Here is a 15,392-nt window from a genome sequence, read left to right as displayed (position 1 = left end):
GGTGGGGGTGGGGGTGGGGGTGCAGACCTCCGGGATTTATTTGAGGCCTCTAGCTGACATGCGCAAGTAGTAGGGGCGGGCCACTTTACGTTCCCTCCCCACTAGTCCACACTTGGGCTTTTGCTCGGCCTCTCAAAGTCTCGCGAGTTTTGCTAGGGGAAACGGGGCTGGGTGGAGAGACGGAGCAGGGAGATCTAGTGGGAGGCCCTTGCGCTTAGGGGGCCGTGGCTGGTTTAGCCGGTGCTGTGGTTGGTACTACGCTGTTGGGGAGGCTCTCAGGTCGACGGGATCAGTCTTCCCAATGGGTGACTGGGAAAATTAGCGGGTAGAAAAGCTTAAGGGTCGGAGGCATTTTCTTTATTGGCTCCGCCCTCTTCCTGTTAGAGACCTGGGCGTCTGGCCCGCCGAGGGGGAAGGGCAGCTTGGCGGGGCTGTCGAAGAGTGCTTTGCGCACGCGCCAGTCCGAGTGTGTGAGTGTTTGTGTTCACGCGCAGGCGCGCGCGCTCCTGCATTTAGGAAGGCTGGGAAGGACCGGTGTGCTAAGAGATGAGCGGGGAAAGCATAGTCCCCTGTCTTTGGTACCAGTCACTCCTGACTGTGCGCTGACCCTCCCCACCCAGCCAGCAGCCTTTTCCAGAGAGGCTGTGGTCCATAGCCTCTGTTCGTTTTCACTGCAGGACCAGGCACGAAAGTAAGCGAACCTCGATCGTGAGGTCTTCCCTACCCACTCACCTTGTACTTTCTACCCCCCACCTTCCAGCAGAGTGTGTCTAGGTTTCTCAAAGAAGACTTTTGCATGAAGGGGAAATGCGTTTGAAAGCAGTAGAAGAAAATAGGTAGATTGTAAAAAGTCAGTTCGTTTTGATGAGCACTTTTGCTGTTTACCATGTGCTTTTCGAATGTGGCTTGTATTCAGTATAAAATTTTCTTAGCGAAGCAAGGGAGTTGCTATAAGAAAAAGTTCTTGAAGTTCCTCCTCCTCACCAGCGTGATGGTAGCACCTAAGTTTTTCTGTTCTACATGATAAATTTACCGTGGTGTTTCATAAGCTAAGGGGGAGAACGTGAATTTGAGGTCCGTATCCTAATGGGAAGACCTGATATGCAGTTATCTTAGGAGATGTGTGTTATGTTTTGGACTTCCCTTTGTTGTCACTCCTCTTTCCAGTTCATTCTTTCTCCCCCTCCTACGCTTCTTCAGAAGTCTTGAGATTTTTTTGGAGGGAATCCCCAAAATACTGACTGACCTTAAGTTTAGGGGTTTATATGTAATTGATGTCAATTAACAGTGATCATCAAAAGTGTATTTGAAGAGTATCTGTCGTTTATTGTGTTTGATATTGTGTAAGAGAAACAATTCAATTATTTGTAAAAATATTTTCTTCTGACAAGTTTACGTGCATTCCAGAAGCGAAAATGTATGCATGGATTGCAGTGTTGCCTGCCTCCGGTAGAATGACAGGTTAATATGGAGTAGCTCATCCCTTGAATTGATAGTTATTTTGTCATGACCTCATTAAATCTTGTCCTTTGTTGGATAAATTTCATTGAATACTGATTATTAATGTTCCCTACCAAATCTTCTTGAGGAAAAGATACAGTCATTAGAAATAATTGAAGAGATTAAATGTTATATATAAGATGTTTGGCTAATATATTTTATCCTTTGCAGGTTAAAACAAGATGAAGATTTTTTCTGAATCTCATAAAACAGTTTTTGTCGTGGATCACTGCCCTTACATGGCAGAGTCATGCAGACAACATGTCGAGTTTGATATGCTGGTGAAGAATAGGACCCAAGGAATCATCCCATTGGCCCCCATATCTAAATCGTTGTGGACTTGCTCAGTAGAATCTTCCATGGAATATTGTAGAATAATGTATGACATATTTCCTTTCAAAAAGCTGGTGAGTGTGAAGTACAAGGAAAATCATGATTTGGGGAGCGTACTTAACTGCTTATTACATTTTTTATATATGAATTTGCTATCAATTTGAGTTACCATTTATTTGCTACTTTAAAAATGTGGTATGTAGAACTCCGCTTTGGGATTAATATGTTACGTGTATTTAATCGGGGCCAACAATAATAATAACAGCTTACAGTTACGGAGCTCTTCTTACATGTGCTTCATATTTATTAACTCCTATGACTCTCACAACACTCCTATGCAGTAATTACTGTAATTAATGGGACAGTATTCAAAGTATGAGATAACCAGAATGGAACAGACACTGACCACTGAGAGCTGTTGCCAGCATAAGCTGAAGGGATGTTGGCTGAGAGCACTTTGTCAGAATATGTTGGTGTGTTCCATGTGAATATCAGTCTTGTTTGTTACTGCCTTGTTGGAGATGCAGAAACTGAGGTCAAAAGAAGCAATGGCTCTGAGTCATATAGCTAGTCAGAGGCAGAACCAGAATTCTAAGAACCAGGCTGCTTACAGTTTTAGTGAAAGTGTTCTAAACCGCGGCAGGGTTTGGCCATATTGTAAAGAAATACTCTTAAGAATGCTAAGTGGAAATTGTTTTTATCAGTAAGAAGGGAAATGTAAGATTGATAAAAATTTTGAGTATGAAAATTATCTTCAGGTTTCAGAATCTCAACTGTTCTATTTAAGGGAAGTCATTTGGTTAGCCACAAGTGGATGATGTGCTGTCTGTCTCATTTGGAGCAGCCTAGGCTGGGACCTGTTGTTGTTTAGTCACTTCAGTCATGTCCAGCTCTTGGCGAGCCCATGGACTGTAGCCCACCAGGCTCCTCTGTCCATGGGATTTCCCAGGCAAGAATACTGGAGTGAGTAGTTGGGCTAGCCAGTTCATAGACTGGCATAGGCACAGGAGTAGCAGTAAGGCTGAACATGGTAAGTCTAATATATATTACACATTCAGATGTATTCTAAATTAAGTATAAATTGCTTTTAGTCCCTCTGTAAATTGTGTATCATGTAGGATAAAAAAAAATGTATATATGACAGGAAGCATAATGTAGTGGTTGAAGGCATAGGTTTTGGTTCAAATTCTGACATCATTAAGCAACCAGCAGTGTGACCTTGATCTTTGCTTCATTTCTTCAAGCCTCAGTTTCCTCCCTAGTCAGCATAACACCTCCTTCCTGTGATTGTTGTAAGATTTCATTGCAGTAATGTGAGTAAAGGGGCCAGTAAAACATGTTCCTGTCAGATAGGCCTCAGGAGAAAAGGCTACTTATCAAACTTATTGGGAAATCAAAACTAGTATTTCACAGATAAAAAAGATCATGAATTAGACCGTATAGTTGAGTGAAAAATAAATAATCTCACCCTCCTCCCAAAAGAGAACACAGCCATATTCTGATGTATTTTCTAGTATATCCTTAACTGTCATCATCTTACCTGATAGTATTTTTGGGTTTGCATTTTACTTTAAAATTTAGAATGAAGTCCAAATCCATTCTTCCGGCCTCCACTGCCTTATGTGATATGACTCCGGCATATTTTTCTGATCTTAAGAGAGTACACAGAGGCTTTTGCATTTGCAGTTTGCTGTACCTAGTATTCTGTACCTCCATCTCTTTCCCTGGCTGGTTTCTTCTGGTCATTTTGGATTCCCCTCAATTGCCACTTCTATAGAGAGCCCTTCTCTGATCAACTGATCTAAAAAAGCTAAACAGTTTCTTTTTCATAGCATTTATCACTGTCTGAAATCATCTTGTTCATTTATTTTTGTTTGTATTCTTCTTGCACTGCCCTCTGACTTTCTACATCCGAGAACCCCTGATGTTCCCCACGTTGTGAGGGGCAGAACTGTTTTCCTGGTACTGGCTGTTCTGTATATGTATGATTGAATCAGTCAGCAAACTAGTGCTAGAGACTGCACTTCCAGTTGTGTTTGTATTACATATATTAAAAGATATTTATAATATAAGTATTTTAAATATGATGTAATTGAGTGGAATTGGAGTTGAATACTAATTATTTCTTTGAATTCTATTAGGTGAATTTCATTGTAAGTGACTCTGGAGCACATGTTTTAAATTCTTGGACTCAAGAAGACCAAAATTTGCAGGAGGTATGCTTAGGTTTCTTTTGTTTTTTGTTTTTTTTCTTAGGCTTTGAGTTGTGGCAATTTTTGAAAATATGTGAATACAGTAATACTTCCTTAAAAAATAATTTGTTTACTGGTGTAGTATTTGCATGTAGTTTTAAAACACCAACTAACACTAAAAGAAAGACAGCTATCTACCTTCCAGCCTTTCCCCACTTCCTAGAAGCAAGCTTTCAACTCTCTAGCTCATCTAGTATTTACTTCCATATTTCTAAATAACATTTTTACTGCTATTTATAGAGTTCCTAATTTAAATCTTATTTATCATTATTGTCAATGAAAATTTACCTTTTATACTTTCTCTTGCATATGCCACTATGACTGCCCACGTCCATTCCCCGATTTTCTCAGTACTGTTATATGAGAAGTTTTGGTTAATTCAGAATTCCATGTTTATGTTATGTCTATGTAAAGGGTGATCCACTGCTAAACCAAGTAGTGTATGTGATTGTTTTATTTCTTTTGTGTTTTGTTTAAGGTTTTATTAAAATATAGTTGATTTACAGCTCTGTATAAGTTTAAGATGTCCAGCACAATGATTTGACTTCTGTTATTTCCTTTCTTGTACAATTTTTTTTATGTATTCCTGGAATTTATATTTACTTTTTTTGCTTTTAATATACTTAGTTTTCTGAGACGTATTGCTATTTTCCTCATGTCTCTACAAAAAAAATCTCAATATTTTTATTACTGGCAAATTAGAAATTAGGCGGTTTGATTTTTTTCCCCTTGAAAAATTTCCTGGAACTCAGTCTTGGGCTGCAGTTTAAACTGGTTGTGTTCTAGGCCTGTTGCCCTGCTGTGATCCTCCTCGCTCCCTGCCTTTCAGTTCCCAGTTTTTTTCCTCTTTTGTGTGTGTGTGTGTGTGTGTGTGTGATCTCTTGTTTTGGGAGAATTTCTGTAATTTACCTTACAGTTTATTCAAAATTTAAGTTTGGAAATAATGTTTTCTTCAAAATTCTGAGGGCCTTACTCTACTGTTATATAGCTTCCAGTCTTATCAAGAAGTTAAATATTTTTTCCTTTATAAAATGGAAATATTTCTTTGTAATGTTTTAGAATATTTTCTTTCCTCCTTTATGTTCTGAAATTTCTCAGTTATTTGCCTAGTGTTGGTCTTTTGTCATTCATTGAGGTAGGGTTTATATTCTTCCAGGGAAATTTCCCTGTACTGTTTCTTTGATAATGTTCTTGTCTTTGTGTTCCGCATCTTTCTAGAATCCCTATGAGTGGGAAATTGGACTTCCTGAATTAATTCCCTTATTCTTTTTCTCATTGGTCCTCATTGTTCTTTCTGAGCCTTTTACCTATTTCCTGTTAACCTGTATATGGAACTTTTTATTTGATCATATCTTTAATTTCCAAGAACTTTTATTATGCTTTGTGTACATGTTTGTCCTTTTTCTTGTTTTATGGGTGTAATCTTTTAACCTGAAGGTACTAGTGATTTATTGGATTTTTTCTTTTGATCTCTTCGTGTTTTCAGTGTTCTTTTCATGTTGAGGCTTTTCTTAAATGCCTGCTGATACTTGGGTAAGCAGTCTTGTTTAAAAGGAAGGCACTGAATAGCAGGTGAGAAGGTCTGCATGTTATGAAGGAGATATCGCTGACTGGTCTTTGTCATAGTTATCCAGTTGTTCTCCCCGGGAGACCTGTGGATGTCAGAATGGACAGGTCACCTCTCTGGGACCACTCAGGGTCTCCAGGGAAGACCTTCCACTCTTTTACCTCTGTGCCGTAAACCTGGTTATCAGCCTTCTGGGAACCAGGGGAGACGGTAGGTGAAATATTGAACTGCCACTCAATCTTTCTGGTTTTGGTCTAGTATTGTGCTGTCCAATATACTAGCCATATGTAGCTACTATTAGCTATTAAGTAGCTACTACTTAAATTAACTGGAAAAGACCTTGATCCTGGGAAAAACTGAGGGCAAAAGGAGAAGAGGGTGGCAGAGGATGAGATGGTTGGATGACATCACTGACTCAGTGGACATGGATTTGAGCAAACTCAGGGAGATAGTGAAGGACAGAGGAGCCTGGTGGGCTACAGGTCATGGAGGCACAGAGAGTCAGACATGACTTACTGACTGAACAAAATTAGATGCAATTAAAAAGTTCAGTTTCTCTGTAGTACTAGCCATGTTTCAGATACTCAAATAAACTACACATGGATAATGGCTACTGTACAGCACAGATATAGAATATTTCCATCATCACAGAAAATTCTTCTGGGCAGCCCTGGTGTAGTGCCTTACCCTTACATTCTGCTGCGCTTGGTGAAATCCTTGTTTGGTAACTTCCTGGTTCAGTTCCTCCAAGGGGTGTGATTCTGTGTCTGAGGAGAGGTGGTCACTTGCATGGGTAGGGTGTAAGTGTGGGAGTCAAGTTGTACCTTATACTGACTTCACCTCATTCACAGTTTCCAGTATCTTGCTCACTCTTGCTTTGTGTGGTACTTGATGCCTCAGTTCCTGAACTTCTAGATTCTGAAAAGCCTATCATCTTGCTTTTTCCCCTGTAGGCTCTTAGATTCAGCTAATTCAGTGTTGCTAAGTCAATTATCGGTCCTCCATCCAGTTTCATACATTCTTGCTGACATCTCTTGTTTATTCTCTTGTCTGCTCCTCCATTCTCTTCATCTCTCTGAGTTTATTGGGGTTCCCCCGCCTGCCCCCCCCGGCCTTTGGTGGTTTGCTTTTTACAATTAAATACCTTTACTACACTTTTAGTGGGGTTTTAGGAGGAAGCAGAAATAAACCCATGCTCAATACATCAAATTTATGCTTTTTAGACATGTGTCTAAGATACTGAGTTTGTGGTAGGTTGCATTCTTTGCTGTTGTTCAGCAACAGCAGTTGTGTAGCAGACTTCAGTCTACAAAGTTCTTCACTGATGAATGTGACCAAGAGAGACAAGCACTAGTGAAATATTTTAATACATTATTTTGAACTATTTCATGTTAAAAATTCTCTGTTAATGGCTATCTTTTAATGAAAATTGCTCAGTCGTGTCCGACTCTTTGCAACCCCATGGCCTATACAGTCCATGGAATTCTCTAGGCCAGAATACTGGAGTGGGTGGCTATTCCCTTCTCCAGGAGATCTTCCCAACAGAAGGATCAAACCCAGGCCTCCCACACTGCAGGCAGATTCTTTATCAGCTGAGCCACCAGGGAAGCCCTTAATAGAAATAATCCCATCCAAATGGGGGTTTTAAATTGAATACTTATAAGAAAATGTGTTTATCACAGTGTTTGGTTTTAAAATGTTGTGATTAACATAATATATAAACATTTCTAATCTTCTTTTCTTTTGAGGTAACTCACTGAAGGTGGCTGGTGGGTAGGAAGGCTGTTTTTTGGCTTGTCTTTGCATTTATATCACTCCAGAATGATCTTTATTCTTTCATTGCTTGAAAAAAATACTAAAGATTCCATTCATTCCCCCTATACAATCTAAGAAATAGCATGTATTCTATTTTGTTCTTTCAAGAGGTACTGTGAAAGAAGCCTGAGGCTTCTCTAGTTGTATGTGAATAAAAATAAGTACAAATTTGTAAAGATTTTCCTTACTGCACCTCTGCAGTGCAGTAAAAGGTATGCATTTGATAATGGTAGATATACTGATGATATGAGAATTATTGTACTATTTCCTTCTGCTTTCTGAAGGTGAAGAAATATTAAATCATACTATATCACAGAGTTGCTTTTAGATTATGAACTGATGGGAAACTAGTGAATGCAACCATATAGCAAAGCATTGATGTTTAGGATGATACAAAGTAATTGACATTTTGTATAAATTATGTATCATCATCTCCGTGTTGACACATTTTATGTTGAGCTTTAGTTATCCATGTCACACCTTTCTCTAGTTATTTTGAATCATCATGAGAAACAGTTGAAGTAGATAGATTGAAGAATGTTTAGGCTGGAAGGATTGTAGACATTTTTTGCTTTATGTCACACCTTTCTCTAGTTATTTTGAATCATCATGAGAAACAGTTGAAGTAGATTGATTGAAGAATGTTTAGGCTGGAAGGATTGTAGACATTTTTTGCTTTGGCTCTTTCTTGGTGCTGGTGAAGGAACTGAAGGCCGGGGGTAGTTTGACTTACATGCTTAGATCCAGGGCTGCTTCTCTTACATCTCATAATGCTGTCCTCTCTCTACATGGTAGACCTTACTAAAAAATTTGTCAAATTTCAAGAGTCTTGTTTTTGTTAGCTAAATTTAAGTGAAGTCTGCAAGTATCATACTAATGTGGGGCAGGTTCTATTGGTTTCACTTTCAGATTAGGTTAAAGGACTAGGAGAGATTGACCAGGATCACACAGTATTAAAAGGCAGAGCCAGAATTTAAGCCCATATTTATCTGACACCAGAAGTTAAACTTTCTTTCTGCTGCTTTCCCATGACCACAGCACCCCTCTCCTAAAAAGCAGTTTCTCCTATGAACCAGGAACTTTCATAGTGGTATGGACACAGTATTTTTTCTTTTTTGATTATTGTTTATGAATAGGTAATACCTATATAGTTTAAAAATAAAATTTGCACATATATTGGCCTGTGTACATATGTACATACATGTGTGTGTAAATAAAAGCTAGGCCTTGAAGAATTTTCCACTTGTCCCCTGCTCCAGTTAGCAATATACTAGAGCCTGCTTATACCAGCTTGAGAGAGCTGAGTGTGTGAATCCCAGCTCACCTTTGCACTCAGTGAAAGAGTGAAATAAGCTATCATGGGAGTTTTTAACCATAGATACTGGCAAACACTACCAATTAGGAATTTTTTTTTTGGTAAGAGAACTGGTTTATTGGCATATCACTGTTTATCCCCATCACTGTTAGTTTTTAACTGGACCTTCTAGTGTGTCTTTATGCATACATGGAACAAAGTCTTCACTCCTTCTTTTAAAGATTGTTTTAGCTCTTCTGGATCCGTGCAGTTCCATATGAACCTTCAGATCTGCGTATCACTTCTGACGGGCATACATTTAATCCTAATTCAGTTTGGGTAGTATTGTCATCTTAACAATAGTAAATCTTCCAATCCACGGACATAGGGTGTTTACTATTCACTTAGATCTTTAATTTATTTCAACAATATTTCATAGTTCTTGGAGTATAAAATTTGCATTTCCTTTGTTAAACTTATTCCTAAGCATTTTATTCTTTTTGGTGCTATAGTAAACAAAATTATTTTCTTAATTTCACTTTTGGATTTTTCTTTGCAAGTGCATAGCAGTTCTGTTGGTTTTCTCTTTTGATCATGTACTTGGAACCTTGCTGAGTTTTATTATTTTTAGAAAATTTCTAATGGATTCCTTAGAATTTTCTACATGCACGGTTGTGTCATCTGCAACATAAAGATAGTTTTACTTCTTCCTTTCCAATCTGAATTCCTTTACATCTTTTTCCTTCCTAATTGCCCCAGAGAGAACCTCTAGTATAGTGTTGGATAGAAATGGTGGGAGTCTTAGAGGGGATGCATCCATTAAGCACGATATTATGTATAGGTTTTTCATAGATGCCTTTTATCTGCTTGAGAAAGTTCCCTTCTGTTTCTAGTTTGTTAACTGTTTTTATCATGAAAAGATTTTATTTTATTTTTTTACCTTGGCTCATTTAATCCTCTCTCAACCCATGAAAGGATTTTGGATTTTTGTCAAATGCTTTTTCTGGAGCTGATCATGTGATTTTTAAAAAAATTCTATTGATAGCATTTGCATTAATTAATTTTTGGATGTTAAATTAACTTTGCATTCCTGGGATAAGTCCCACTTGGTCATGATATATAATTCTTTTGAAATGTTGCTGGATTCAGTTTGCTAGTATGTTGTTGAAGACACTTGTGTCCGTATTTATAACATACATTGGTCTATAGTTTCCATTTCTTATGATGCCTTTGTCGGACTTGTGCTTATTCTCGTCAACATAATTATTTCCCCTTTTACTTAGCTGATGGCAGCATTAGCTGCTGTTGGGCCTCCTAATCCACGGGCAGATCCAGAATGCTGCAGTATTCTGCATGGTCTCGTTGCAGCAGTGGAAACCCTCTGTAAAATTACTGAATACCAACATGAGGCTCGTACTCTGCTAATGGAGAATGCAGAACGTGTTGGAAATAGAGGACGAATAATTTGCATTACTAATGCAAAAAGGTGAGACATTAATCACGGTAATTCTTACTGAGGAATTTTTCATGTCCTATTGTAGTTTTTATTTTTAAAAAGTAGAGGCAACATGTTAGCATTTAAGCATATCACATGTGGCCTTTTTAATATCAAGGCTGTGTTCCCAGTTCTAAAATATCCAGTTCACCTCAGTGAAACTGTTTAAATTGTTGTCATGTAGGTCAATTTGACTTTTTTCCCTCACTAGGTTTTCATTCAGTTGGTTGGTTGGTATTATGAATGAGCATGCTACAGACAATCCTTATTGCAGTAGTTAAAGTGCCTGTAACATGATACCACAGCTGAATAGTGTGTTTAACTTTTTTCTCTTATTGTTTATTTAATTTGGTTATATCTTTTTTATCCCATAGTGATAGTCATGTGCGAATGCTTGAGGATTGTGTCCAAGAAACAATTCATGAGCATAACAAACTTGCTGCAAATTCAGATCAGTGAGTAAAATCCATAAATGGAATAAATATTCCATTTTTATAGTCCTGTTTATTCCATTATAATTATTCCAGTAACTTAATTAGTAATTGGTAGCATTCCCTTTAGTTCTCTACTGGCTCTACACATTAGTCAAAACGTGTGTTTGATCAGCAACTTCTTGTCCCGTTTTCCCTTTCACTTTAAAATTTTACTTTTTGCTCTCAGGAAAGGTGAGCAGAAGGATAACATAATAAATAAATTTATAATGCATATTTTTAATGGCTAGATCTCATGCTCTTACAAATCTGTAAAATGCCAAATCAAAACATTACAACTAATTACATAGTATGAATTTTTTAAAAAGGAAAAAGCTACTGAAGACATGTTTGGGACAATTATTGTGTGGAATATATGTTAGATTGAGCTACTATTAAATTTCTAAGTGGGGTACTGATATTATTGTTAACAAGTAGGATTATTTTCACTAGGAGAAGAAAGCATGCTGAGGTATGTAGGAGTGAAGTATCATTGACTCTGCAGCTTACTCTTAAATGACTTAGTGAAAAAAAAGAAACAGTGTACATCTATTTAGTCATTTATAGTGAAAATGAATGCAACAACAGTGAATATAGGTTAAGGATATATGGGTGTTCATTGAATAGTTCCTTTCTTTTAATTTTTCTTTAGGTTTGGAAATTTTAAAATAAAAAGTTGGCTCACAGATATAGAGAACAAACTAGTAGTTAGCAGTGGAAAGAGGGAAGGGTGGAGGGGCAAGTTAGAGGTAAGGATTAAGAGGTATAAACTACTGTTTATAAATAACTAAGCTACAAGGATATATTGTACAACACGGGGAATATAGCCAATATTTTGTAGTAACTATAAATGGAGTATAATTTTAAAAAATTGTGAATCACTGTGTTGTAAACCTGCAACTTTTATTATTGTATATCAGCTGCACCTCAGTTAAAATAAAATAAAATGGAGGGGTAAAAAACAGATAAAAAGTTGGGGTAACTTTTTAGTATTACAAATCCTGTATTCTTGGAAATAACCAATTATAGGTAACATAGTTGCCTGATTTTGTCCTTAAAAACGCTAGTATGTATGTGTATGCTCTCAGTTCCAGCCACCTCTATATACTGTAGCCTGTCAGGCTCCTCGGAATGTGTAATTTTCAAGGCAAGAATAGTGGAGAGTTGCCATTTAAATACTAGTAAAAGGGAGATTAACACACAATATATTCATTTTTCTCTGTGGCAGTTATCTTTTGAAAATTATACCAGAATGTAAGAATTTTTCCTTTATTGTATCCTTCAAACACACAGAAAATGATCATTTTTGCATTTGAATTAAATTCATAAAAATTATTCATTAAATGTTTGTACAAGGATAGCAGTTATACAGTCTTTCTGAGTATTTAGCTTTTATGTTAACTGAACTAATCTGATTTATACTGTTTTAGTACATTAAATGTTTTATGGTCTATTTGCCTGAATTCTTTCCATAGTATGTGTTCTTATCTTTTAAGTGAAAAGTTTTTCTTTAAGTCTCATGCAGATTCAGAAATGTGAGCTAGTCTTGATCCACACCTACCCAGTTGGTGAAGACAGCCTTGTATCTGATCGTCCTAAGAAAGAGGTAAGTAGAGGTCATGAAGAAGATGTCATTGTTAGTTATTAATGATAAATACAAGGTTTAGCATAAGAATGATCAGATTGCGAACATTTTCTGCTAAGAAAATTTATTTTTGAAATCTACCTGTATGCAAAATACCTGGATTGGTTCTTTATGTTATAATTGTAGATTTTGAAAGTATTTTCTGTTTTGCTTGCCTCTTGATGTTTATTTCAAATAATTTTATTATCAAACCACACACAATTTGTATGGTTCCTCAAATTTCAATTACAGTGTGTGTGTGTGAGTCGCTCAGTTGTGCCTGACTCTTTGTAACCCCATGGACTGTAGCCTGCCAGGCTCCTCCATCCATGGGATTTTTCTAGGCAAGAATACTGGAGTGGGTTGCCATTTCCTTCTCCAGGGGATCTTCCTGACCCAGGGATTGAACCTGGGTCTCCCACATTGCAGTCAGACTCTATTATCTGAACCAAATTGCTTTAGTGACTTCTTATTATAGAAAACCTTTTTTTTTCCCCTCATTAGAAGAAAAATACACTCTTTAGTCAAAATATACTCTTATAGCAAAGAAATTAATTTTACCTATCCAAAAGGGAGAAGACTAATTTCCAACCTTAGTTTTACTTTTCAAATAAATTGGCACAATTTTAAAGGAAAAGATGAGTCTGTTGATTATTAAATGGATTCATATAGCATAGACCATATCAGTGGTCTGTGTTTAGCAATACAGATATATGTGTTTATATAATGATATTAAATGTATATGTTCTTATTTCTGTTTTTTTTTATTTAGCATTATTATAAACATCTGAAGTATTAGTGAATTTTTTTTATAACTGATTGGTTTTTTTAGGTTATCTCTGTCATTGTGTTTTAGGTGATTTCCAGTGTAAACCCATTTTTTTGTTAGCTTTTTTGTGACTCTTGATAACATGACAGTACATTGGCTTTATTTTATGATAAGTAAACAGTTTACTTACAATAAATATTACCCTGGAACGAATAAAATATTACCTTGTTATAAGTGACTTTTGGCTGCCTTATTACATTTATTGGTGACAAAATATGACATTTGTAGTGATTTTCATTCTTTGTAATGAGTAGTGTTATCTGCAGAGGTTTGTCTTCTTCACAAAATTAATTATTCTACAGTATTTCTGTGGATCACCTCAAATCAATTTTGCATATAGATAAATAGAAGTAAAACTTATAAATTAAAATATATATTTAAATCAAAGATTATTCTACTCTGAGTTTCAAGAGGATAGAGATTGTACCTGTTCACTGCTGTATCCTCCAATAACTCACAATTTCTGGCAATCAGTAAAGTAAGTTCTCCTTACCTATCTGCTGACTGAATGAATGAATAAAAATGTATTACTAAGGTAATGATTATGATTAACTTATGGATCTTTTGTTTCCTATCTCAAAAGTTTAAAAGTACTTAATTTTTATGGGTTGAAGTAAAATATTTAGCCCTAAGTTACAATGTATTAATGTTTCGTGGGTTATTTTTTTCATACTTCTCTATAGTTGTCCCCCGTTTTAACCAGTGAAGTTCATAGTGTTCGTGCAGGACGGCATCTTGCTACGAAATTAAATATTTTAGTCCAGCAGCATTTTGACTTGGCTTCAACTACTATTACTAATATTCCAATGAAGGTAGGCAGTTCTTTTTCTTGCTACTTTGAAAACTCTGCTTTGCTTTTTAAGTATTTGCTTGATATGTATTATTTATTTTAATGAACCTTAATTCTTTCTCCCCGTATCATATTTTTTGTTTTGCTAGCCCACATTCAGTGTCTTTGACCAGGTTAGTAAATAATGAAAAGCAACATGAAAGGATCACAGAACAAAATGCAGTATTTTTTTCCTAATTTGAACCTTCTATATCAGCTTTTTTGTTTTTAATTTTGTTCTCATTATTTTCATCAAAATATAATTTTCATCTGAAATGATTACTTTTTCTGTGATTCTTTTCCTGACAGTTGTTATTAGATTTAACTCACTTTGTGTGTTCTAGTAGCTCTTCTGTTTCCTTTATTTTTGTTCTTCCCTACCCAGTATAAAGGTGTTTGTAACTGATAGGTCTAATAACTAGAGGGGAAAAGTTTATAATTTTAAACAAGTTTATTTTTCTAGTTGAAAAACTACCATATAAGTCTTATGATTTTACTGAAGGATTTTCTTAGGAATCTATTACTAACTTGTCATTTTCATTATGGGCTTCCCTGATGACTCAGTGGTCAAGATTTTGCCTGCCAGTGCAGATGTGGGTTCAGTCCCTGGGTGGGGAGGATCCCCTGGAGAAGGAAATGACAACCCACTCCAGTATTCTTGCCTGGGAAATCCCATGGACAGAGGAGCCTGGAGCACTACAGTCTGTGGGGTCACAAAAGAGTCAGACACAGCTTAGTGACTCAACAATGGCAGCAGTGTTTTCATTATATTACCTGGTTGTCTAAGACCAGTACGCTGCCTGGCCTATAGAAAGCTTCACATGAATTTTTACTGAGTGGAGTTAAGCTTAATTGTATTGTTTATGTCTACAAACATAAAGTAGCCACTATTTCTAAACATTTAAATTCCTTTCTTATAAGTCCAGTTGTATTTTTTTGCATATTATAAAAACTAATTTGCATGAGAAATGTAATCTTTTCATTATTAATTCCTTCCTTATACCAGTGGCTCGCTCTTCAGTGGAAATCATAGCCTTAATAGATCAGTTTGGGTGAGGAAGCAATTAAGAAGTAAAAGAGCATAATAGATGTACTTTATATAATTTCATGAGTTGTAAGCAAAATCCTCTGAGGGTGATAGATACATTACTTTCTAAATTTGACCGTATTTATGTGTTACTGGTGTGACTCCTCAATCTCTGTCTCTTTCTTGTAAATAGATAATACTAAAGTTTCTATTTACTGTTGAGTGAAAACAAGTTGCTCAACTTGTTTATTGGTCTGTATTTGCTATTTTATATAGTTGGTGCTTGTTTAATTTACTATAGGAATTTAAAGATGCTATTTCCTCCTTTAAACAACTATTGTACAATTAGCAAACTAT

The 15,392-nt window shown here is 36.3% G+C and overlaps 1 protein-coding gene across 5 annotated transcripts in view; it reads left to right on the top strand.

The window, feature by feature from the left end:
• INTS13 (integrator complex subunit 13) overlaps positions 1-15,392 on the top strand; it is a 29,170-nt gene that overhangs the window by 750 nt on the left and 13,028 nt on the right. For 2 of the 5 annotated variants that reach the window (XM_070453826.1, XM_070453825.1), the window contains exons 2-7: positions 1,672-1,907; positions 3,975-4,049; positions 10,045-10,247; positions 10,631-10,711; positions 12,242-12,332; positions 13,863-13,991. In XM_070453826.1, coding sequence (XP_070309927.1) covers positions 1,683-1,907; positions 3,975-4,049; positions 10,045-10,247; positions 10,631-10,711; positions 12,242-12,332; positions 13,863-13,991 — 804 coding nt within the window. In that variant the 5' untranslated portion in view covers positions 1,672-1,682. Of the gene's footprint in view, positions 1-69; positions 692-1,671; positions 1,908-3,974; positions 4,050-10,044; positions 10,248-10,630; positions 10,712-12,241; positions 12,333-13,862; positions 13,992-15,392 lie in introns of those variants that run through there. The other 3 variants (XM_020907004.2, XM_020907003.2, XM_020907002.2) reach the window with 3 other exon arrangements.

Source organism: Odocoileus virginianus, chromosome 23 (genome assembly GCF_023699985.2).
Source record: "Odocoileus virginianus isolate 20LAN1187 ecotype Illinois chromosome 23, Ovbor_1.2, whole genome shotgun sequence".
Taxonomy (NCBI): Eukaryota; Metazoa; Chordata; class Mammalia; order Artiodactyla; family Cervidae; genus Odocoileus; species Odocoileus virginianus.
This window is presented reverse-complemented; position numbering and strand designations above follow the sequence as displayed.